Genomic DNA, 24,470 nt, shown 5'->3' on the forward strand with positions numbered 1-24,470 from the left:
TGCTAATGCATTAGTGCTCCCCTTTTTGTATGGCTAAATTTGGCAAATAGAAGCACCCCAGTGAGCTAGAGCGCTAATGCATCACTGATGTATTAGGGATTCACAAAGATTCACCAGTGCACCTCAAAAGGTGCAGTAACTGTTCATGCATGAATATGACACTATGGGCTGGTGTTTGTGCTCCTGAAAATCTTGCAGGAATTTTGCTAACAAAGTTATGCTGGAATTGTTTGCTGTCCCTTTTTGTGATCTGGTAATGCTGTGTCACATTGTGCCTAGTGATGGAAAAGTCCAGTTCAGTCTGGTTCACCAGAAAATTTGCTGAACGCTGAACTGGACGCCACATTTAGTTCAGTGATTTTGCTGAATGTTGGACTGGATGTGTTCAAATGCATTCAGGAGATTCAGTTCACATTCAGTTTTGCATTCGAACACTGAATGTTTCAATGCATTCAAAAGTTGTGTGAACAAGGCTACTATTAACATGAATTCTAATCTATGTGTCACTAAGATAAAGGTCACCATTCTCAACACTAGCATCAGGCTCAACATGCACTGCTGCATCAGTCACAGCTTGTACATGCTTATTATGGTAGGCACTCTTCAATAATTGCAATGCCTCAAAGACCTGGGGTGTAAGCCAGTTGCGTCAACTGTCATCCATCATGCCACCACTTGAGAAGGCCCATTCTGATGGTGTTGAAGAGCCTTGAATTGCAAGGTAATCTCTTGCCATGTGGGAAAGGGTGGGGTACATAGTAGAATGGTGCTAGTAAATACATCAACAACTTGGAAGACTAGTGAATGCACAGTAAAATGCTTACCCCCCACCAACAGACAACATCAGCAACCTCCTCCAATGGGCTAGTCAAGTATAGGGTGAGCTTGTGATGTGGATCAATGTTCTGTTCAGATGATTGGCAAGCTAGAATGGTGGAGTGCATCCATGAATGCCCATATTATGTAGCTCTGAGTCATTTGCTGGACTCTGGAATGGGTGACGGTGATGGCTGAGGGGTAGCTGCAACAGGTGCATGATACTGATCAAACTGTTGAGGAGTTAGCGAGAATTTTTGACCATCACTCAGTATCACTTACTGTGGCTTCGAGTTTTTTCTTGTCTTCATCAAAGGCATCAGTGTCCCATTGTGATCATGCATACTTGAGTTTATAGTTAGGATCAAGAGCTGTTCAACATAAGTGTTAGTTAATGAAAGTATTGTGTGTGGAGACAGACCTAAGCAAATGAAGTAGATGTCTGTCTGGTCTGTTTTTTGGCTCCACTTGCCCAAATTCTCGAGACCAGCATGTAATGCATCAGCCACACTTGAGAACTTGTCATTGGCTGCCATGTTTTGCCAGCTTTGCTGCAAGAATTCCAACACCAGAATGGCTCACCAGACTGTTGGGTCTTTCGAGCTGGAGAAACTCTGGGTGGCATTGGCAGGCTCCTGTAAGAAGATGTGAAAGTTAGTGTAATACTAGAAGATAAATTCAATGATGCACCTGAAGGACTTTGTGGAGAAGTGAAAACTGGAACCAGTCACTCTGACTTAACTTAAAGTCAGAATACTGCTTCTTTTGCAAATTTGGCACTTCATCACTATCATCAGCAAGACATACAAAGTGGTTGACACCCTGTGATTAATGAGTATGTGATCATTATATTTGACCAAAAAAAATGGTGTGCACCTTCTGCAACAGAAGAAGGCGAGCAAGGCATGTGAAGAGGGAGGCCCACCGAGTTCAGACCCATTGTAAAAGTTCAAGGACAGGTACATTGACCTCTGCACATGATTGGCAGAAAAAAGCCCAAGCTTGAGGTGACTTTTGAATCTGGTCAATTAATATCAGCAGTGTTGACATGGACTAGTATGAGTAGCTTTACATACCTGTATGATGAGTGCAAGAGCCTTACCAAGTGCATCAGATGTGTCTGAATTGTCATCATTGACGCCACCAAGTTCCTGCTCCATCTCCACATTAAGTTCATCTAGGTCTTCATCATCTTCATTAGCATTTTTAAGAACATGTTTCAGCTGTTTAAGAAGCTGTGAGCCGCTCATAGGTCCAACGGCCTGTGAAAAATGGCCTGCAGCAACATCGATTGCATGCTCCATACACCTAACTCTACACTGACAATAGTCTTCAATCCCAGCTTCAGGGACAACTTTGGCAAATGTCTTGAGTGCCAAATCATTGTTCATAGCATTGTCAGCTGTAAACCACCCAATCTATACATGCAATCAGTTAAGATTAAGTGAGGATGTTGAAATACAATACCTTCTTTCACAACTCAAAACAGTCCACCACTTGAACAAGGATGTTACCGATGTTGTCTCCTGAGTGATTGCCTGTGATAGACATGAAAGAAAGTTGATCGCACTTAAGTTCCCACTCATGCAGGGCATCTGCAGGTGCATCAATATAGTGACCCATGACTGACAGGTATGGATTGCCACTGTCCAAAGTCCAAGAATTGAACATGAAGGACACTCAACCAGGAATTTCCTTGAGGCACTCACAGATCCGAGACTCAACTATCTTAGTGTGATGAACAATCTCCTCATGTACTTTATGATGGCATGGGATATATTTCTCAGAGAGACCTGGGTGAGTGTATGTGAGAAGTTGCTGAAAAGCACCCTTATCCACAAGTTGGAAGGCTTCATCTTTGGCAACGATCAGTTCCACGATGTAGTCCAGCAATCCAGCAGTAGTGAATGCTGGTGCACGATGCTCTTTTACAACTGTGCTGTCCAAAGTCTTCTGATTAGAGCTAAAATCAGGATCTTTGTTAGATACATAGCAAAACATAATAGATCATGTACAGGATGTCATCCAAAGGTAGCACATGCACATGTGGCTGAATTCTGTGCTTGCAGCAGCAATCTTTATAGAGTTTTGTATGATCCTTATGCCTGAATAGCACACTGTCAGATATATGTGGAAAATATAATAGATGGCTTACCTCCGAATATGAGCATGAAGGGAAGTGACACTGCCCTTCAAAAAACTAAACTTGTGGGCAACCCCATTTGCCCTGAAAAGCACAATTTATTAAAGGTGAAGCAGCACAAAATGTCCAAAACTTACTTGCAAACCTCACACCAGTGCCTGTCCTCTTCCTTGCCAGTATCAGGGTTGATAGCTTTCTCTTCACAGGTGAAAATGGTCCAAATATCTGCTGTCAAGTCACTTTTATGTTGCTTGTCACCCTGCACAGAGAAATCAATTTGTTAGAAGGCACAAACTTGAAAGATTCACTTACCTCACAGTCTGTGTCACCCATGTCTTTAGTTTGCTGGTATGTTGATGGGGGGGCATCATCGACATCTGCATCATTGGTATATGTGTCCTCATCATCATCCCATTCAGGGACTTCAGCCACTGCTTCCTCGTTGGACTTGTCCTTGCTCTCACTAACAACCACTTGATGGGTAGCCTTGCATTTGCCCAAAACAGCATTATTGGGGTCAGTAAGTTTGGACACAGGGTGTGGAACATGTGCAGAGCGACGTGATCCTGCAATGATGATGGCAGGGGATGGAAAAGACATGCAAGAAGTACTGGGCAGTGGGGTGTTGTCATCTGGATCATGAAACCAGGTAATATCCTTGGCATTGATGTTAAGAACCATGCTCAAAGGAGAGAGAGACTGACTCAGAGGGGCTTGGCCTCAGCTCATATGCTGTGCCCCTTACCCGAGTATGTGCCCTTCATTTCAGAGGAAGTCTGATGATGGTCCAACAAAGTCCAGAGGACTTCTGGAGGCTGGCTACTCTGGTGGACAGTGCTAGAGGACTTCTGGAGGAGTGCAGGAAACATCTGGAGGAGCACAGGAGAGTTCCGGAGGAATGCAGGAAGTGCTCAGGAGAGTTCCCACTGCAAGGTAGTACTTCTACAAGAAACAGGATGGAAGGGCGGAACATCCAAAGGTATGGAGGGTAGAATGTTCAAAGGACAGGATGCCCAGAGGTGCACAGGACAGGAGGTCCAGAGGTCCAGAAGGAATAGGGGCTACATTGGACGAAGTCCGATGTAGAAGCAAACCGAGGTAGACTACCCTTAGGTAGAGTCAGAGAGACAGGAAGTGGACCAAAGTCCAGAGAGAGGGTAAGTGCTGGAAAGGCAAGACTCCAGTCTAGGGAAGCAGTCCCTAGACTTGGGACAGAGACATAGGGGACAAATCCGAAGGTCCAGAATTCCAGCCTAGGGAATCCTTCCCTAGGCCTTACAGAAAAGGACGAGACTCAGACAGACTGAAGTCCAGAAGATGATTGGGCAGATCTAAGGTGAAGAACAGGATCTAAGATGATATTCAGACTCAGGACTCTACAGGAGTTGTACAGGGGTTATATACTAGAGGATATCCGAGAGGATCAGTAAGCAACAGAGTAAGGCTATGTACAAGCATGTGGAAACACATTGGTAAGTAAGATGGAACACAAGTAAATGAACTCAGAGATGAAACTAGTACAAGGATCAATCAGCAAGACAGAAACAGAGATAACCAAGAACCAGAAAGGCAGAGATGCCTAAATGGGGATAGGCACAGGATCTCAGACAGAGGGTGGGAATGGTCCAGAGATAGTATAGTTAATATCCAGAGGTCCAGAGATCTGGGGATCTGGAAGGCAGGATGGAAACAGGACTGAGATATGTGAGGTGGTGGATGTAGTCCAGAATCTGAGAGGAGGTAAAGTCCAGATGTCTTGCTGGATGGAATGTGTGTAGGGTGGACAGGATAGGGGATCCAGGAATGAGTCGGATATGGGGTCCAGAAATAGGTCCAGAAAGCGTGGGAATATGATGGGATATGACAATTGAGGAGAGTACCATTAGCACCTACAGCACACTGGTCATTTGGCAGCATATTGAGAACACAATGTTAGCAAATTTATGTTGAAATGCTCACTTTTAAGTCTGCATGGTGTGTGCCAAATGGTGCCTGGCTCGATCGACGATCATTAAGTGCTCTAGAGTCCACATGGAGCTTCAACTGTCAAGTGATTAGTACAAATGGATACAAAACCTGCACTACAGAGTACCTGTAAATCTGAACTCCTGATGTGATCAGAGTTCTTCACAACATGAGATTGCTTGAAAGATTTCCGACATCAAATTGTGTCAGTGTGGTGGTAACAAAATAAGTTGATTGGATAACACAATATTGCTGAGCTATAATTAGTTCATGCTCTGTTAGTGTTACTAACAGTAATCTTACTGCATCAAAATGTATGCTCACATTCAGCGTTCAGACACATTCAGACATGTTCAAGACAGTTCCCAAGCTATCAAATGGAGAACCAAACCCTCAGTTCAGTTCTCCATGGCCCTTGAACGTTGTACTGAACCACAGTCCAGTTCACCAAAAGTCCAGTTCGAACCGTGGTCCAGGACTGAACCTTTCCATCACTAATTGTGCCACTTGTGCTTGAGCTAGTGCATCCAATCATTTCAATACAAGGAATCAGGATGTTGAGCAACATCACCTTCATGCTCAAAGGCACTGAAATAAGGATCTCAATGCTGGTACATTTTCCTGTATTAATTTTTGATGACAAGGTGGACACCATTGCTGAGTGGCAACAGAAAATGAAACCAGAATTGTCACAGGTTCCTGTCATGGTAATGCATTATTTGCTGTACTTGTAGCACACCTGTGATGCATTCTTGCTACAATTGTAGCACTCTCCCTTCCCCTGCTAATATATGGTGCATCACTTGTGCATCACCCAATGCATCTTTTGATGCATTCGATGCACCGCATTTTTAGACTGTGGGAAATTTGCACTGCACCCAAAACATAGCCATTTCCGGTCATCTCCTAGATCTCAACATTTCCCACACTCCTCCTCAGCACATTCCTGCCCACCACCATACCATATCTACCTATCTACTGTAGAGAAGTATTAGTGTATGTTATGTATATATAATATGTCATAATAGAACGCTTTTTGGTTTGTTTTTACCCCAACACAAGCTCCAGAGACCTGTACATTTAATACAGGAAAAACATATCAAAAACACATCCGCATTTTTTCCCCTTCAATGATAGAATGTCTTAGCACACTAGATATATGTTTTTGAGTATATATGAGTCGATTCCACCGCTCATTCGGCCCTCCAAAGGTCCCTGCAGCACTAGATGTAGTATGCACACAAAAAATAACAAATAGCTTCGCTTTTTTTCAGTTTTAACTATATAGACTTGAAAATATGATCCCCAACAACCTTTCAATAGTATACACAAGATATGAGCAGTATGGGATCATAGGTTCAGTCCCTGGGGTGCTGTATTGCTATCCTCCCCTGATGGTTCATCTCCTGGGAAAAATTTCCCTGGGGCTCCGACCTTCCAGAGATGTAGGGATTGTATTTCTAGGTGTATATAGAATATATATATGTTATAAATATATGCTAACAGTAGCAGGGTCATCCTTTATAAACCAATACTTCCTCCTGCTTGCTTGGGTGCATATTTTCGCAATTTTGATGGTTATACTTATTCACCACTGGAATGATTACCTAGCGGGCTCATATATATTGTATAGGGTGTATATAAAGGCTAACTATAGCCAAGATCAGTGAGAAACAGGGCAGATTATTAATATCATGTACATACTAGATATATTGAGTGATAAGGTATTTTACATGTCATCAGGGAGATATTTTATGATCAGACTGTTGTAGTACATCCTAAATACACTAGGAAGTATTGTCCCAGTGTTACAGGACGATCCACCTAGAATTGAGAGCAGGGAAAGCATATAGATAAGAATTGGACTGTGGGAAACCTAAAAGGGCAAAACATCGAAAATCAACACTTGGGTGCACATACAGTTAAGGCCTCCAAACAACTTACATTTACACAACAACCCTTCCACACCACCTCTACCCATAGAATAAAGTGCAGGAAAGGTTCTTTGGGTACTCTACTATGTAATTTACTGACTTTTAAGAAAATCCTTACCCTGTATATGCATCAATTATGACATTTGTGGAGTATTTCTTGTGTAAAAATAATATTTCACTTGCCTATTCATCAATTGTGGGTGAGCAGCCCTGTGCTCCTGAAATATTGTGTATACTATTGAAAGGTTGTTGGGGATCATATTTTCAAATCTATATAGTTAAAACTGAAAAAAAGCGAAGCTATTTGTTATTTTTTGTGTGCATACTACATCTAGTGCTGCAGGGACCTTTGGAGGGCCGAATGAGCGGTGGAATCGACTCATATATACTCAAAAACATATATCTAGTGTGCTAAGACATTCTATCATTGAAGGGGAAAAAATGCGGATGTGTTTTTGATATGTTTTTCCTGTATTAAATGTACAGGTCTCTGGAGCTTGTGTTGGGGTAAAAACAAACCAAAAAGCGTTCTATTATGACATATTATATATACATAACATACACTAATACTTCTCTACAGTAGATAGGTAGATATGGTATGGTGGTGGGCAGGAATGTGCTGAGGAGGAGTGTGGGAAATGTTGAGATCCAGGAGATGACCGGAAATGGCTATGTTTTGGGTGCAGTGCAAATTTCCCACAGTCTAAAAATGCGGTGCATCGAATGCATGCATCACCCTATATTGCTGCTGATGCATCAGTATTGGCAGGCCTACAATTGTAGCATAAATGCATCACTACTAACGCTGCAATCACAGCAATTTCTTGCATTACTACAACAAGGACGCCTGGAATTGTTGCAGCAAAACTCCTGTGCTTGTTGCACTCATAATGTTCCTGCCCAGGAATTGCTGCTAATAGATGTCAATAAGGTGCTGTTGGGGTTGTTCTGTAATGACTGCCTCTCTGAGCATACTTGCATACCACAGATGTACTACAAATTGTTTGAGAGAACATCCTAAGGGCTTACAAGAGTGTTGGTGTAAAGCAAACTTATATCTGTGCAATTCCTGTTGTTCAGCACTCAGCTCTGGTTAAAACATCCTCATCAGCCTGTGCACATGAATAACTTGGCCAATTTTCATATTATGGTCACGAAAGACTTCCCCCTAAAATTCACACAGGATTTTTGGAGCAGTGTATGATTTAATGTTGATTTTCAAGCTCATGTGCCCCAGATCACACATCATTATGTGTATAAAATCATTGATCACTCGGAATATGGAATGCCACGGGAAGTTGACCTCTTGGAAAGCCTGCAGGCTCGGCAGACACCCTTACCATTTTCAGATGTGTCGCAGCAATGATGTCGCCCCTCTAAGTGAGCAGAGGTGGGAATGAGCTGGGGAGTGAGCGTACTGGTGAGAAACTACATGCGTTTAATATGAGTCCTTCCTGTCGTTTTGGACCCAAACATACGCTTAGCTAACCGTCGCTAAACCTGTCTTAAACACAACTTAAACAGGACTTGTATCTAATTCCTGCGGCGCGCATCGCCAACACTTGCAGCCTAAACCTCGGCGGGCCTAATCCTTAATTCCTAAACCTTTCCTGATCATAGAGTACTATGTAGTTTGTTTATCAACCAACCAACCAACCACCTCTCACTCAAAATGTAATTAATTTACCATCCATCGCTAGCATTTCTACATGACAAGGTTTAGATCAAGTTTAGATAAGGGTTGGACCTGTTGAGGGCCAGGAATGACGACGTTTATATTGAAGACCACTTGACAATGGTTCTTCAGCATCTGTGAAATAAGAGCCCGCAACAGATCAGGCTGCGCAAAGGCCCCGGACATATTAATTGATACATTCATACATATGTCTGGGGATACCATTCATCCATAGAACTTATCTGACCGTGTCGAGTCAGGCCATCTCTTGCTCGGGTCTATTTGTTATCGTACCATTTATAAGTATCGAATAACCGTACAAGCGCACAGCTAGATCTCACAGTGTGACAGCTTTTGGATGGGCGCGAGGCGAATAATCATGATATCTTTGTTCGGACGGGTCCTTCGTTAACAGAACAGTGGCGTAATACGCGTAATAGTATATATAAGCCCTTATCCCAAAGCACCGAATCGCCGACACACCACCATTCTTATATCCCTATCATCATGGTCAAGGAAAGTCGAGTTGATGTGCTCATCATCGGTGCGGGTCCATCTGGGCTCATGTGTGCCAATGCATTAGCTGGCGCTGGAGTGGACTTTAGAATCATAGACAACAGGTCTGTTTAGAGTCTTGAGTGAAGATGGATAACTCACGTTGACGCAGGCCGGTCGGTGTGGCGGCTGGGCAAGCCGATGGCATACAGCCTAGGACGATCGAAGTTCTTCAAGTATGTCCCAACATTTGCGATAGAAGAGGAGTGATATCTAATTCCTCCAGAGTTATGGTTTGGCAGATGGTTTGTTGAAGGACGGTGCCCAGATGTATCTTTGTGTGAGTCTCAGAGACTTTCAGTTGTTTCAAGTTCTGGGTAGTAATATCTATGTAGGCCTTTTACAACCCTGGTCCTGATGGCGGCATCGAAGTATGTTTCCTGACTGCTCTGTCGCTATTTGTTCAAACAATACTCGCAGCGCACTGGCCGGGCTCCAGACGTGACAGCTCCATCGGCCCGCTATCCCTTCAAGGTATGTTCTATCGTCCGGCTCATTCATATCTGATCCCTATTGTCGCGAAGATCACGATCGATCAAGGATCAATTGAATCAATGTTTATCGAGTCCTTGAAGTCACAAGAAATATCAGTTGATCGTCCGATTGCACCTTCTTCCCTAGAAATTTCAGAGGATCCCGAGGAACTTCTGGATCCAACCTCATACCCTGTAAAGGTGCTCGAGATTCTAATCCCAACAAGACGCTGCTTTTGACACATTGGCACAGGTGGTCTTGGACCACGTACTCCCTTCGGACGCTACTCCAGAACAGGAAATCGTTTACGCGAAGTACGTCCTCGGAGCGGATGGTGAGACATGCAGCATCTCGAACGCTCCTGTAGAACTGATCGTGCCTGCTGCTCAGGTGCACACTCGTGGGTTCGGAAAAACTTGGGTTTTACGATGGATGGGGAACAAACAGGTCAATTTTGGCGCTAATTCAACATGAGATATTCTAATATGTAGTGCTTATTTCAGATTACATATGGGGTGTGATCGACTTCGTTCCGGATACCGACTTCCCAGACATTCGCAACCGTGCTGCAATTCACTCCCTAAATGGCTCATGTATGATCATACCCCGCGAAGGAGACAAAGTCCGGTTCTACCTGCAAATGTCGGACAAAGACGTCATGGATCCTGAGACAGGACGAATCGACAAGCGCAAGGTGACCGCTGAGAACCTCATCAACGTACGCACCAATTTGATTGGCTCAAAGGACTACTAATACCTTTCCGAACAGACTGCTCGTAAAACATTCCACCCGTATATAGTCAATGAACCGAAGGAAGTGGACTGGTGTTCAATTTACATCAGTAAGAGAATCGCACTGCTATCACTGGGATTATGACGTTGAACGATTGTTACTTCAGTTGGTCAACGTGTAGCCTCTAACTTCTCTAAACACGACCGTGTCTTCATCGCTGGTGACGCCTGTCACACGCACTCTCCGAAAGCAGGTGAGCAATGAAATGGTCCAAGACGATAAACGAGTCTGATTGCGTTGCAGGGCAGGGCATGAATGCGAGCATGAACGACACCCATAACCTTGGTACAAGTTTTCCTATCTCAGACGGAGTGTATTTCTCAGAGTCTTTGCAAACAGCGTGGAAACTGGCCCAAGTCCTGCGGGGTAGGGCGGATATTTCCCTCTTGAAGACTGTATGTTCGCATATCACTTGTTCATTTCGAGGACTTATCACCTCTCAGTACGAGTTCGAGCGGCAGAAATATGCCCAAGATCTCATTAATTTCGATCGCGAGTTCTCCGCTCTATTTTCTGGCAAACCCAGGACGTCGGAAAACCAGGAGGGCGTTACTCATGAACAATTCTTGAGGTTGAGTTGTCTCAATGGCATTTCACAGCGGTATTTAACTTGTGCTTCTCAGGGCTTTCCAGGCTTCTGGCGGTTTCAGCAGCGGTATCGGTGTCCATTACATGCCTTCGGCGATTGTCAATACTATTCATCAAGATTGCGCACCAGAGATCATCATTGGCGAGCGGATGCTGCCGCAAATATTTGTTCGTGCAGCGGATGCTCGTCCTGTTGATATTCAAGACATGCTTCCCGCGGATACCCGCTTCAAGCTTCTTTTTTTCGTTGGTCTTTTGACGTCGGAGCAGCTCGCGAAAGTTCGAAGGCTCGCTGAGGAGTTGCAACTCCCCACAAGTTTCCTGCAGAAGTACGGCTACTCTACCGAGGGCAAGGCACAGTCTATGTTCGACATTATTCCGATAACTGCTGGTCACAAGGATGATGTGAATTTCCTCGACATTCCTCTGACTTTCAGGTCGCACTGGTCTAAGTGAGTTGTCATACTTTCTGCTGTCCCATAATACCGACGTATGACCACGCAGGGTCTTGATTGACGACACGGATGTGACAGGCCGCTTGGGTGGAGGCGCGTATTCGAGATTCGGTATCGATGAGAAACAGATAACGATGGTAGTTGTTCGGCCTGACGGTTATGTCGGTATGATCGCGCCATCCACAGCACTAGAGAGCATGGATAAGTACTTCGGTTCCTTCCTGATAGGAAAAACCTTGAACCCGGGGGAGTAATGCGATGCCGTATGGAATCGCGTTTCTTGAGACGATTCATCTCGTTTCATACACATATCTGCAGCATATTGCCAATACTTAGACACCAAAAGTATGTATGAGTGTGAGGTTGGTTCAATGGTTCATCATGTACTACAAGCTTGTCAACTATAATGACTGAATATAGTTTATCCTGGGCCTGGGCTTCCATCAAGGGCAGAGATGGTACGACATTTACGTAAGGTTTGTTTTAACACGTCACCTGGTACCTGCCAGTGTAGAACTTACGGATTGCTGAACTCGAATGTCATCACGGGGCCAAGTCACTGTCAAACCCTCAGGGATTGACCGTATTGTGCTCATATACCGTCGGTCACTACGTTACGGCTACGCTTCGGAGTCCCGGGCCGCCTGGCGAGTTTGGCTTGCCTCTTGGATCTATGATTGAATAATTGTTTATCTGTCTGAATTCAATGCTGCACCCAAACGTGTCCGAGGCTCTCGCTTGCCGTCGGCCTCCTAAATATAGAAAATTATGTTGATGGGTTTATTGTGGGTGCTGGACCAGCAGGGGTGATGTGTACTAACGCACTTGCTAGTGGGATTCATGTAGCCCACAGGTCACCGTGATTGGGATGTTACATTCTTAATTTACGGTACTCATGCCAACTTCATTGATGCAGATTATCGAAGGTATCGATAGGACAGGTGGATGGTATTCAACTCAGGACGATTGAAGTTCTTCAGGTCAATTACCCCTGGACCATGGCTCTGCACCGTACATTCGCACTGGCAGTAGGAGTTTTGTTCATTAAAATGCACACCATGACTACGCTTAATTCTCGTCCTAGCGTGCTGGACGCACGCCTGACATAACTTGCCCAACAGCTCGACCTTGTGAGGTCCTGGAAGCTGTCGAGTCGATCTTTGTCGATTTCATGCTCAGACACGGTCTCAATGTTATTGATCATCCCATTGTGCCTGCTTCAATTACATGAACTGTTCAATGACTCAGGGTAATTGCGGTTTAGCGGAAATTCAGGATAACGCATGCTTCAGTATATTTTTTGTCAAAGCTGCAGATCTCGATTATATGATATCTAGAACATATCATGATGCAGACCTCGCCCAGTGACTGGCAAAGCATTCGGAAAAGTTCCGCCGACCACTCATGAACATTGAAGGAAAAATACTCATCGGCGTTTGGTCGCCGCAGCCAGGTGCCATGCATATGGGTCGGAGCTGCCGTTTAAATTCCACTGGTACCGAGTCAAGATAAGTTTTTAGAATCCGAGGCCTCGGCTTTATTTCTTGCTTATACTCTATCATTCGACAAAGTTCCGAATAACAACACGAGTGTCACGAGGATAATCCCGGCGGCCTATTGAGGATGTTGATATCAATCCGAAGGAGATAGTACTTTGTGATCGTTCGGCCGCCTGATGGTTCAATCAATGGCGGTCCCTCGGGGGAAAGAACTTCATTATCCCTCGCTGCAAGAAATTCCTTTGACTCTGGTAGTAGGCTTCTGTCTTGTTACTTCCTCTTGTGAAACGTTATTGCATATGTAGGCGCAAGTGTTAATGTTTACAATGAAAACCGCAGGGGTATCATAATGATATGGCAGGAGAAAATCACGGACGCGTGTAGGGCATGCGAGTCAACCACAGAAGACTATCAATCACCCCCTCTCTCATCCTCGCCATCCAGGCAAAGGAGCGGCTTCGGCACTTCCGATTAATACCCTCCTCGCACCACCCTTCCCGGAAGGCAGTTTTGGTGCGGGCTTGCTTGTAGCTGAGCTGCTGACCTTCAGCTTTGGTTGAGGAGCAGGAGGCAACGAAGGAGGTGGTTTTCGGAGGACCTTGTCGCGGTTTTCTTTCTCTGGCTTCAGCTTTCCAGGTACGACAAGCTCCGCTTTGGTCTTCCCCTTCTCCTTCGTCGAAAAGGGCTTCGATTCGGGAGGTAGCATGTTCTTCAAGGAAGGTAGAGGAACAACATTTGACTCGGTCTTCTTCTCCCTCAAAGGACTATCATCTGACTCTGATCCACTTAGGAATGTCTTCTTTGTAGCAATGGGCGGGGGAACAACAGATGTCAGAGAGCCTTCGCTCTCTTCTGATACCCCGTCCATGCTGTCAGGAGAGTTCGCAAGCATGAGAATGCGGGAGAGTGGACTCGGTTTGGCAGGCGAGTAAGCATGCGACATGTGTGGCGCGAGTGGCTTCGCAAGTGGGAATGGACGACGTGTATTCACAACAGGAGCAGGGGGTGTTTTAGGTGACGGGAGAACAATTTTCGGTATTGCGGCCAGTGCCTGGGCAGGGGGTGACGTGCAATCTAACGAAGAAGTGTCAGTGTTTGAAGCGAAACCTGACCCGGCGTCAGTGGACGTGCACGATTTTCCTACTGATGTTGTCTGATGCGTGGTTATCACTGGAGGAAGGAATGCCTCTACAGGGGGTAAGGACGTCCGGGGTGAACGCGGAGGGAGCACAAAGGCTGAGGGTAAAACAGACTGCGCCAAGGTCGGCTTTTTGCCCAATGCCTCGAAGGCGGCTAGTGGAATAGCGATAGGAATCACCTCCGTCTCGTAAGCAGGTTCCATTTTACTTGGTGGTGGGATTGAGAATGACGAGGAACGTCGAGACACTCGGGTCTTTCTGCTTGCCACCTTACCGACGACCTTGGGCTTCATAGGCGACTTTCGGGGCGACTTGATCTTATGAGCCTGAGGCGGTCGAGGTGCAGGTTGGGAAGTTGTGGTAGGTGTTGGTGGGAGATCGGTGAGCATCTGCTCGACATGCCAGGAACGCTTCTCCTCAAGGAACTGGGTGCGCTCAGTCTGAGTGCGACCATCAGTTACGCGTTAGACCCAAGTGTTGGATTTTTACCTCCAGAGCGGCTTTCTCCTTGCCAAGTTTGACAGCAGCATCGGTAAACTTTCTCCGCTCCTCATCAAGTTCAGTCTTCATTCGCTCAAGGCGCTCAGCGGCAAAGTCTCGCTCTGGCTGTGTCATGAGCTCGACGCTCTCGTCCCTTGTATCGCGTTCCGTAGATGATGTTTGGGATGCAATTTGCATTAAGAGGGCCTGAGTCTCTATAACATGCCTCTCATGGAGTTTCTTAGCTTCATCTGTTTCGAGGACTTGTTAGATGTACGCAAGGAAACCCGATGGCATCTAGAGACGCACCAAGTTCTGAGCGCAACCCGTCAACGATTCCTTGTAATCGCTTATTTTCCAGAGCATCCGAGGCCTTGGCGTAGTCTGGTGCTGGTGGTGGGGTAGCTCGCTGTGACAGGCGTTCTGAAATGACATCGAGGACGCTGTGCGCCGAGGAGAAGAGAGTAGAAAGCTTGTCATTAGCAGCGTTGGGATGTGCTAAAGGGAACAATACGCTGTGCGTTATTATTGCAGGCTACGGACAGGTTAGCGGGCTGGTCTGTGCTTGAAGCTGTAGTCACACCTCTTCATCACAAGGTGAAGCCAAGCATCGCAGTTCGTGTAGTACGGACTGCAGTCGGTTTGCGACATTTACAACAAGCCGCTGTAACACCAACGTTTCATCAGCTAGTGAAGCACGAGCAGATTCGGCTTGTTCAAGAGCAATCTCAAGGTATCCCTTCCTCTTGCCGAGGGTTTCGGACCCGCTCACCACGTCGGCATTGCCGCATCGAAAGGTCAATCCTGATGTCAAAGTCGATAGCTTCGTCTGCATGTCGGAAAGCTTTGACCATTTCTCCATAACGCGCTCGACTTCTTTCTCTTTTTTTTTTATTTCTGCTGAGTGAGTCGCTCGGAGAGCAATTAACGAGGAGCGCGTCCGTTGAAGTTCAGCTGAAGTTTGCTTGTGGGCTGATTCCGAAGCTGCCAAGGATTTGGAGGCCGTTCTGCCACAGAATTTAGATTAAATTTTTGATAAAACTAACCAATTGCTCACGCAATTCGTGACTTGTAAACATTCATTTCGCGCTCTGCATTAGCTGCCCTTTCAGTGGCTGAGCGATGCATCCCCGTGAGCCGCTCGTGGTCATAAGAAAGGGTACGCAAACTGGTCGATAAATCTTCAGCGCGAGATATATCATTCTAATGTTTCAGAGGAAAGTCTTGAATGAGACTCGTGTCACTCGCGCTATTACACAACTGCGCTAACGTACCACTCTTTGGCTTAGCATAGCAAGCAAACACTTTGCCAGCTGATCGGTGTCAGAATTTGAGAGTCCTTCAAAAGAGAGCCCAGGTGAATGAGCGAACCCATGTGCTACAAGCTGAGAGTTAATGTATTCCAGACTGGATGTTGACGCGACGGAATCGGAGGATGTCGCTTCCGAGCATGGTGATCCAAAGTCAGAGATAGAGACATCAAGAGTCCAATGTACCAGCTTTCGTGGTGTGACTGCCATCGCCTGTCGCGGTGATGGGTTGCTAGTTGCTGTCGTTGTCATCCGTGTCGGCGTCGTCGATGTTGAACTACTTCTGACGCGACCCGGTCACGTGTATTCAATGTTATCGCGTGACAGAGGGAAATATGTGACAACAGCCGCTCAGCATCTCTTCAACTTATAAGCGCTGGAGACCAGGCTTCAATCCAGGGCCATGGAAACTTATCACTCGTATTACACTCGAACGATGCGAGGTTCAAAGTGTCATTGACTTCACATTTTCTGCGTGATCTCTCCTCTCATAGACTCATCATCTCCGCTTATCGGTCCTTTTTCCCGTTCTTTCTGAAACTAACATGCAACAGGATCCATTCTTGACTGAGTTCGGCCTCACTCGCCCACTGAATTAAGTCGAGGACAAGTATTACTGGATTTACGTGCCGTGATGAAATCCTCGTCTGGCTACAGGATCATGGCAGATCGTTTTTTTCACGTAGGAAGACTAATAGAAGGAAATCAGTCGTAAGTCATTCCTTGAGCCTATGGTATGTGCTTTTGAATCTGCTCGTTAACAAAATATTGACTTGTCTACGTCGTCGTCATTTTGTGTATCCATCCTGGGCCTCTTTCACAGCAGATATACACTATACGATGCACGTGGTATCCGCCATGGCTGGTCCATGATAGATCGATGCAGTCGATCACGCCGAGAGCAAATGTCATTATCGATGTGAGAGTATGTAGACTACGTAAATTCCGTGAAGAGAAGCAAATAGTAAGGAACGACACGTCGACATGCGAGCTACAGGGGATGACAGCAAGTATAGTGATGTAAGTTTGATTTGATTCGAGGAAATAAACATCCAAATAAGCATCTTAAATAGTGATTTGATCTATGATTCGATTCTCTTGTAGTACAACACGTATGCTGGGCGTCCCTAAGAAAATTGTCAGGGTTGAATCTTACAGGCAAATTAAAAAGCTTACCACTATATCCTTGGCGTCAGTCGGTGTGACCCGACTGTCGTCACAATAAACCCATCCTCCACGAGAAGCGATATAAGCGGTATCTGGACACCCAAGTTGACAAAAAGGCAACATAGCAACAACAGAAAGGCTCACAATGTCCGTTGCTTAGATTTCCAAAATGATTGGTCACGCCGTATAGATCGTATTTGTATGGTGGCGTCTGCACTCGCGGATCATCACCGCCAATACCATTCCCTGAATTACGCATTCCGGGGGGTAGAGCTGGAGGCATGTAATTCGTTAGATCCAGACCCTTGAGAGGAAAGTCAACGACGGTCTCAATCTTGTCTGTGAATACCCCTTTGTGCGAGAAGCGCTTCAGGTGGATAAGCAGGATTGGCGGAAGGCGTGATAACGAGAGCTGTTTAGTGGCGTTACGCAAAGTTTTGCAATACGGACAGTGCCTAGCAATGACATGAGAACAATGTCATAAAATTGCGCGACACCATACCAAGCCTCCGTTCCCGAAAGCACTTCTTCTTTGACAAAAGCGTCTAGGCACAACTGCAGGGATGTCTTGGACGGGCCCTTCACGGAAGGCACGGGAAGCGAAAGGTACATAAAGGAGTTATACGTTGTCGATGTCTGCATGATAGTTGCAGGCATTATTAAGTGTTTGAGAACGTCCATGAAAGGTCCGAACCCACCTTACGACATGTCAAACACACCAACCGATTCTTGAATTGTCCTTGGAAGAAATCTACAATAAGTGAATCGTTCCGCATCCGATAAACCTCCCATTCCTGTGCACTGGCAATCGCCTGAGGAAGCCGCTCCAGTTCAGCCTCGCGTTCCGGCGTTGTTCCATTGGATGGTTTATTAAGGACACGGTTGAGGTCCTCGTGGAGACCATCAAGTAAAAAGGTGAGGAATTCTTGCGAGTCATGCTGGTCAGATCCCGAGAATTGAGGAGCATGTGTGCAGATTGATTTCTTGCCGACGAAGTCAGTTGTGAACCAATGAAAACAGTAAACTTACCCTGAACGAAGCGGGGATCAGATGCGGAAGTTCAGAATGCGACATTTCGTAGAGAATGTTTGCAAATGCCAATGCGAGGCGCCCCTTCGTTCCCATGGGGTTGACCGCGTTAACAGCCTTCCTCCACCGGCCTTCTATATCAGAGTCATCTCCCGTAAGCCCTCCATTTGGGTGTGGATTTTGACATTCATACCAGTGAAGAATCTCGCAAATGGCACCGTGGCACTGAGGCACTGAATTGTAGCATTCATGTAACATGTATTTCCCAAATTCTTGAGGCCAACCGTGACAATCTGCATGTCAGACCAGTATGTCACGGGATAAGTAGAAGCTATTGTAGGCGGTTTGGGAGGCTCCTTAAGTGTGCTAACGGAATATGATTGCGAGTGGGAATGATGCCGCTGGAACGAGGAGGAAGCGACCGGAGGGGGAGGGCGAATAATGTGAGAATGAGGTAGATCGGGGTAATCGATGGGGAGGCGAGCGCTAAATGACGCACTGCCAGTACCTTGTTCGACGTAGTCGCTTCGCCTCCGAACAAGTGGAGAGTGGTTGATGCTCGCCTGCGGTGGAATCGCTGGGGGGCGAGAGATTACGGACGTGGCCCCTGACCTAGAAGCAGAGGAAGCACTTGTGGTCGAGAAGGAGGGGTATTGTATCGATGCGGAACCGTTTGTGAGAGAATGGGGTATTACGGAAGGTGTGCGGGGTGTCTGTGGGACAATGAGCAACGTGTAATCAAATCAGGGCAAGTGCCACGTACACTATCAGGACGACTATAGCTGTATGATATAGATGACGGGATGTGTGTAAGAACGTTCGCGCGGCTTATGGAAGCGGGAGTGTCACTTAATGTTTCTGAATCGTGGGACTTAAGCAGTAGCCTAGTGCCGGAACATTAATACTGGATCCAGGGTGGAAAAAGTTTAGCTTACCCTGGGGAATCGTTCGACAATTCCGGAAACCGGCGCTCAGGTGATGAGGGTATGCCAGATAGCACGTCATTTGTTGAAGGTTTCCAGGGGAGTGAAGTTGATTCTAACGTTGACCTAGTACCGAAATATCAATAATACTGGACGCAGGTTGGAAGAATGAATGCTCACCCTGAAGGGTCGATCAGCAATTCCGGAAACCGGCGCTCAGGTGATGAGGGTATGCCAGACAACGCGCCATTTATTGTAGGTTTCCAGGGGAGTGAAGCCGGTTCGAATGTTGATGTACCTCCCAGATCCTTCTCTGCACTTTGTTTCTCTACTTCATTGGCTGCAGCGACTCCAGCGGTACCGAACACAACTTGATCAAGACCTGTCTCTGACGATTCGGTAGACGTCGGTGACGGCGGCCCAAATGACGACGGCGGCACGACTGCGTATGGCGAAGGTGTTGTAGAGTTTGATGCAGATGATGCGGTGCTGAGAACAGCAGTAGAGGACAACGAGGGTGACGGTCGATTATAGCGGGCTAAATCCGGCATGTACAGGGGAGGAGGAGTCCCAGGGGGAACTTCCCGTGAATAACGTTTTGTCGTGGGGTCGACGAGTCCATTTTGACCAAGCATCTTCATCCGATCCGCAAGGGATGTTATACTGGATAATTCTCCCTGATGGGGTGAGACACTATGGAGGAAACAAGAGTCAATATATACGAAAGGACAATCTGTTGGGCGCAGCGCTCACGTTGTGGTCGATCTCTCAAGATCAATTTCCGCCTCGAGGGTTTTGATACGCTTCAGAGATTCCCTGTTTTCCTGTGGAGAATATCATTGGATGGTACTCTACACTAAAGACATAGTGCAAACCTGCAGGAACTGTAGGAACTCATTGTAAACTGGGCTCCCTTTGGTCCTGTCTGCGGCGTAACTGGGGTGGTTTGTATAAGTCGTAATAAGGTTAGCTGCGACGTAGAGGGCATGCAGAGCTGCCTTTGGGTCCTGAGCGGCGTCCCTCGATTGAGCCAGGTGCATCTGGGAACGGGCCGACCCAATGAGTGCTTTGGCACTAAAACCTTTACTGCGTTCCGCAGTGCTTTTAGCATGTTCCTTGATCTCCAGAACAGATCCTGAAGATGAAAAGCCATTGTGCATAGTTTGAGAATCCAAGGGAAGATTGATAGGTCGAGGTAAGTGTGCTCCGCTGTGAGTGTCTGGACCGAACCCTGCGAGACTATGTGATGGGGGAAGAACGACGACACCAGGCATTCAAGAGAATGAGAAGAGTAGCCTCGAGTAGCCCCGAGTAGAGTCGGCGATTCAGTGCGTGACAGGTACTGAGCCGCTCGGCGACCGTGGCGGAGCGAAATACTACTTGGCAGAACAACAACTTCGTCCCACATCGTGTGACAAAATACCGACAATCCCGATTACATAACTCAACAGCAACTAGCTCTCAACATTGATGTTCTTTCTTGAACGACAAATGTACTGTACAAAGTTCATTTAAAATACAATGGAGTATTCCAAAAGACCCGCGTTTAACCATCCATTGTGTCATCAAGGGGAGAAAGGCTACCATCAGGGGAATGGCCAGCACCGACCCCATTTCGGTGCTCAAAGTGGCATTTGTGGCACCGCCAACGACCCGAGTAATGTTCGCTCGGATAGAATGCAGGGGAGTATTGTGTAGAGCACATATCACACTGGAGCGCAGGTTCAGCCGAAATATCGACCGACGGGGTGCCGTCCGTGCGGATGTTCAAGGTCTGGTCGAGTCTCCTAGCTTTCCGAAGTAGAGCATGCGCCTGGGTCACCGGCGCCTGTTTATAGATCCGGCAGTAAACTTGAAGAGCAGTCTGCCATACAGCGTCAGCAATCCTAACAGATGAAATATTTTGATCCCCCACCTCTCCAGTCTCATCCGTTTCACACACATCGTATAGTTCCCGCCTGTTGTTCTCATGTTCCTGGCAACATACAATAGGAACCATGTTGCCAGTCTCACCCTTGAAGGTGGTAATTATACCATCCCGACGTGGATGACGCACCTGCAATAATTATCCTATGATGCAAAACGACGAAAAACGAAAAACCGTACCGGCTGGATCTCGAAGCCAAAATGGTGACCTTTCCTCCAAGCACAAGATGAATGGTATTCTCGTACACAGTCACTGCATCGGATAACTGCACCGCTGCTTTCGCCGCATAGAGTACATTTCTGGTGATTCGTGTCAACTAAACAAGGATAAAGGAAACGGATGCGTCCTTACAGATGCCCATCTCTGTTTGGGTATGGTGCTAATGCCCTCAACGAGCCGGAGTTGCGACACATCCGAGAAACTGATCTCGGGAGTAAAGACAGCACACAGTACATGTGCCCACCCTTGTCCTTCTGTGGGCTTGGAAGCACGTAAAAACGAATCAGCATTGGGGAATTGAGCTTTCTTCTTGGATTTGCGCCGTGGGCACAGCAAACAGTCAGTGTGCTAGAGAATACAAGTTATTATCATACGGCTAGAACAAACCGATTTTTTGTCGATTTACCATAGATGATTCCAGGGTCTCCTCGTTCTGGCAAATGTCACACATCCACGAATCAACGGCACCCTTGTCCACATGGACACCACATGATGCTAGATATTTGTGCTATTGAATTGGTGTATGACGTAATTAGATCAGGGAGCTCACCTGCGTGCACTCGGAATTGGCACTGGTTACACCTCAGCACCTTACCCACCGGACCATTCTTCTGGCATGCCAAGCAACGCAGTTGTGGGGCCGTTGGAGTATTAGGGGGAGGTGTTGCATTAACGGAGGCCGATGTTGAGGTCTGAGATCAAACGAAAATAAATAATTGAAGTAGCAGGGTGCGTTCGCTTTTACCTTCACTCGCTTCGTACTAGGTCCATTTAGGGGCGTCCCTTCACGTTTATCCGAACCCTTCTTGCTGGACGGTAGAGCATCCTCACGGACTGTACGGAAATTAAGGTCCGCATATTTACGCCAGTTCGTCCCACAAGTATCGCAGAGAATATCGGTGACAAGGCCTTTGGGGGCCCTCCACCAATTTTCAGATTCACGAGTACGGCATGCGCCACAACTATTGTTGTGTTTGGACAATCCAAGCATGATTGAACCTTCGTCGTCGGAGAATTGGTCGGCAACGGCGGCAGTAGCAGAGGGCACCTCATCTTTGCCCTGGTCTTTGGCCTTGAGTCTCGCAGCTCTGATTTGTGCATTCTCTTCCTTTAGTCTCGAACTGAACAGGAAAAAATAATAAGATAAAAATCTGAGAAAATAACCCGCGCCCACTTTTTCCAGTGCCCGTAAAACCGCACAACCTCGGCCATAGAACGAGTACCGATTTCGTCATGTACAGCGCGAAGTTCAGCACCGTAGAGGAAAATGCCGTCCTCAAAAGCAGTCACCTCATCTGCGGTCCACTCCCGGTCGGTATGCCTCGTTTCACCCTTCTTCCACTATCGAACCAGTCAGATTTTCTCACTGAAAAAATCCACTAATTTTTGTCTGCGACATTACCTTCTCTGGACGGGCGGGAATAACACTCATATCAACAGTGGACCAGCCACGATTCAACAAATGTGCCTGGGAAAACCGCCTGAGGGCCTCGGTCAGCCAGTCGACGCTGTGCAATTTTTCCTGATTTCTGCTCAGTACCACCTTCCATGCTTCCACTGAAATTTTGTTTTAGAAAACCCAGTCCCCCAAGGTCACGAGGCACCTACTTTCAGCGACTGCGAAAAGAGTAAGCAAAATTGTTTACCTAAGCTTAGGGAAGGCTAAAAATACGTACTTTCTTCGTCTGTCAATGTGTTGATCGCGCTCAGAACTTCGACAGTATAGTCTCCGCCCCGCTGTTCCGGATCTAAGTTGCCTTGAGCAGCATCCCCGGCTAAGAGGAGAAAAAACCTACCAGAAAGCGAGGGTACATCAGGCGTAGTCGGAACAGTAGCTTGATATTTAGGGCCAACACGGGTAGCGGATCGAGGGAAGATAAGATCGTCAGGATCTATCGTCCAGATGTACTAAGCTTCACACATCCCGTATCAAACACACACTCACCAAGTGTATCTTCTGCCACTGTGTATTGCCTTCATGGGAATATGAGCGGTCAGCTTTCGCTCTTAAATACCTATCGAGATAGGGATGCGATCAGGCGCATACACTTACCCAAAGTACCGAAACGGCCACATTTTAAAGTACTTGATCTCGACGTTTTCTTCCTTTTCCGCAAGGCTCCTGTCTTTGCGTGGGCGTCCTCGACCTCGTGGAGCAGGCGCATTAGACTTTGGCTTCGTAATGGGGGTCGGATGTCGGACGTCATGTTTATCTACCTCTTCTTCATGACGCTTAGAGCAAGGGGCGCACGTCCATCCGTAGCCACGTGATGGCTTTGCCAGAAGTGGAGGTTGTACGCAGCTCATGTGGAAGAAATTCTTGCATCTATCACACCCTACTGTGTCAGGACTGGTGTTATAATATTAGAATATGCACAAAATAGAAATATTTCCTCCATCAACAACGTACTTTGCACACCATTCACTGCAGGTCGCGCACAACCGCAGAGTGTCAGTGAGGTCGGGAACCACGTCTTTCTCGGCTACCACATATTCATATCTTGAAATCAAAACCTGCCTGATGTTATCGGGCACTGCAGGAAAACGTTGACTCGAAATGGTGGAAGTAACGAGAAGTTGTACGTACAATTCCGAACGTCAGTCGCCTGTATAACATCAAACTCCTTCTTGATATAAGGATCAAAAAGACGATTGAAATAAAATCTATCAGGGCGTTTCTTCCATCCAGCTAGGTCGGTTATTTTATCCCTATGCAAAACGTGGCACCGAGAGCGAAGTTGGTTTATGTCGCAGATCTCTGAATATATGGCGGCGAGAAGGAGGCGAGAATCCGCAACCGGACGATCACTGACGTCGCTTGGACGATAATACCAAGCCAATCGAACGCGGGTATATATTTCCTTTCCCTTCCCTTTGCCCTTGCCTGCCCCTTCCGGTGGCAGGAATTCCATGATACGGGCTACGGAGTATGGGGTACCATCTCGAACAGACCACGGTGGAGAGCAATATACATGGTCTTCGTAAATCAAGTCAAAATGATATCAGAAGAAGATATAGAAAGGGGTTGGATTTTTACCGTTGACTTTGACCTTCTCCCCGCTTTTCAGGGTGACCTGGGCTGTCATAAGCGCTTGTCGGAAAAGATTGCAAGAAAAATCTGCAGGGGATTAAAACAAACTCTTTGACTTTAATTAAGTTCAATACCGTCAAAATTTGACTCACCTTGGCGGTTTATTGTGTTGTTGTGTGGATAGGATGAGCTGTACAATGAAGGAAACGAGGTGGAGAAGGTGTGATCCACGAAAGGCAGAAGCTGCATGGTAATCAAACTCCGATGGGCGCGAATATTCCCGCCGGCTCACACAAAACACCAATATTAGTGCACAAGCCCACTACCACGCAATGTTAAATTTCAGCT

The 24,470-nt window shown here is 46.6% G+C and overlaps 6 protein-coding genes across 6 annotated transcripts; 2 read left to right on the forward strand and 4 right to left on the reverse strand.

Annotated features, from left to right (window-relative positions):
- Positions 1-974: 974 nt before the first annotated feature.
- On the reverse strand, positions 975-3,640 carry BJ212DRAFT_1482953 (uncharacterized protein; the record flags this gene model as incomplete). Its single annotated transcript, XM_041340529.1, has 13 exons — positions 975-1,049; positions 1,099-1,121; positions 1,163-1,326; positions 1,399-1,451; positions 1,507-1,638; positions 1,753-1,836; positions 1,893-2,092; positions 2,141-2,234; positions 2,575-2,779; positions 2,832-2,921; positions 2,972-3,043; positions 3,097-3,218; positions 3,272-3,640. 13 exons carry the CDS (start codon positions 3,638-3,640, stop codon positions 975-977), a joined length of 1,683 nt encoding a protein of 560 aa, XP_041190910.1.
- Positions 3,641-6,294: 2,654 nt separating this feature from the next.
- On the forward strand, positions 6,295-6,810 carry BJ212DRAFT_1368747 (uncharacterized protein). The gene has a single exon (XM_041336195.1). The coding sequence runs from the start codon at positions 6,319-6,321 to the stop codon at positions 6,592-6,594; it is 276 nt and encodes a 91-aa protein (XP_041190911.1). The 5' UTR covers positions 6,295-6,318; the 3' UTR covers positions 6,595-6,810.
- A 2,230-nt stretch (positions 6,811-9,040) lies between these two features.
- BJ212DRAFT_1482954 (FAD binding domain-containing protein) lies at positions 9,041-11,652 on the forward strand (the record flags this gene model as incomplete). Its single annotated transcript, XM_041340530.1, has 15 exons — positions 9,041-9,153; positions 9,201-9,264; positions 9,315-9,368; positions 9,424-9,459; positions 9,509-9,562; positions 9,613-9,762; positions 9,815-9,896; positions 9,953-10,009; positions 10,066-10,280; positions 10,332-10,404; positions 10,462-10,548; positions 10,599-10,750; positions 10,799-10,926; positions 10,979-11,395; positions 11,448-11,652. 15 exons carry the CDS (start codon positions 9,041-9,043, stop codon positions 11,650-11,652), a joined length of 1,887 nt encoding a protein of 628 aa, XP_041190912.1.
- A 1,672-nt stretch (positions 11,653-13,324) lies between these two features.
- On the reverse strand, positions 13,325-16,036 carry BJ212DRAFT_1448066 (Afadin and alpha-actinin-binding-domain-containing protein; the record flags this gene model as incomplete). Its single annotated transcript, XM_041338490.1, has 7 exons — positions 13,325-14,476; positions 14,526-14,767; positions 14,826-15,031; positions 15,056-15,080; positions 15,111-15,523; positions 15,574-15,719; positions 15,791-16,036. 7 exons carry the CDS (start codon positions 16,034-16,036, stop codon positions 13,325-13,327), a joined length of 2,430 nt encoding a protein of 809 aa, XP_041190913.1.
- A 534-nt stretch (positions 16,037-16,570) lies between these two features.
- On the reverse strand, positions 16,571-20,347 carry BJ212DRAFT_438172 (uncharacterized protein). Its single transcript, XM_041343200.1, has 12 exons — positions 19,821-20,347; positions 19,699-19,769; positions 19,126-19,638; positions 18,958-19,071; positions 18,786-18,906; positions 18,216-18,735; positions 18,023-18,153; positions 17,692-17,976; positions 17,496-17,629; positions 17,138-17,448; positions 17,003-17,085; positions 16,571-16,953 (listed from the first exon to the last, which is right to left on the reverse strand). Exons 1-12 carry the CDS (start codon positions 20,217-20,219, stop codon positions 16,909-16,911), a joined length of 2,727 nt encoding a protein of 908 aa, XP_041190914.1. The 5' UTR covers positions 20,220-20,347; the 3' UTR covers positions 16,571-16,908.
- Positions 20,348-20,381: 34 nt separating this feature from the next.
- Positions 20,382-24,385, reverse strand: BJ212DRAFT_1368784 (uncharacterized protein). The gene is made up of 18 exons (XM_041336196.1): positions 24,275-24,385; positions 24,129-24,229; positions 23,679-24,068; positions 23,502-23,625; positions 23,145-23,441; positions 23,037-23,065; positions 22,888-22,983; positions 22,768-22,839; positions 22,700-22,708; positions 22,494-22,648; positions 22,266-22,432; positions 21,837-22,212; positions 21,642-21,783; positions 21,498-21,586; positions 21,224-21,439; positions 21,052-21,171; positions 20,861-21,001; positions 20,382-20,809 (listed from the first exon to the last, which is right to left on the reverse strand). Exons 2-18 carry the CDS (start codon positions 24,175-24,177, stop codon positions 20,492-20,494), a joined length of 2,790 nt encoding a protein of 929 aa, XP_041190915.1. The 5' UTR covers positions 24,178-24,229; positions 24,275-24,385; the 3' UTR covers positions 20,382-20,491.
- Between the last annotated feature and the right edge of the window lie 85 nt (positions 24,386-24,470).

This window comes from Suillus subaureus (genome assembly GCF_016647635.1).
Source record: "Suillus subaureus strain MN1 chromosome Unknown BJ212scaffold_25, whole genome shotgun sequence".
NCBI lineage: Eukaryota > Fungi > Basidiomycota > Agaricomycetes > Boletales > Suillaceae > Suillus > Suillus subaureus.

Bases quoted from the DNA above. Each gene is read 5' to 3' on its own strand.
- BJ212DRAFT_1368747 (XM_041336195.1), top strand. From the start codon at position 6,319: ATGGTTCATCTCCTGGGAAAAATTTCCCTGGGGCTCCGACCTTCCAGA.
- BJ212DRAFT_438172 (XM_041343200.1), bottom strand. From the start codon at position 20,219: ATGCCTGGTGTCGTCGTTCTTCCCCCATCACATAGTCTCGCAGGGTTC. The intron at 18,154-18,215 runs GTATGAATGTCA...CTGATATAGAAG, and splicing joins ATTTGCGAGATTCTTCACTG to GCCGGTGGAGGAAGGCTGTT. The intron at 17,086-17,137 runs GTGAGCCTTTCT...TTGGGTGTCCAG, and splicing joins AAATCTAAGCAACGGACATT to ATACCGCTTATATCGCTTCT.
- BJ212DRAFT_1368784 (XM_041336196.1), bottom strand. From the start codon at position 24,177: ATGACAGCCCAGGTCACCCTGAAAAGCGGGGAGAAGGTCAAAGTCAAC. The intron at 23,626-23,678 runs GTACGTACAACT...GTTTTCCTGCAG, and splicing joins GGCGACTGACGTTCGGAATT to TGCCCGATAACATCAGGCAG. The intron at 22,840-22,887 runs GTAGGTTTTTTC...AAGGCAACTTAG, and splicing joins TGATGTACCCTCGCTTTCTG to ATCCGGAACAGCGGGGCGGA.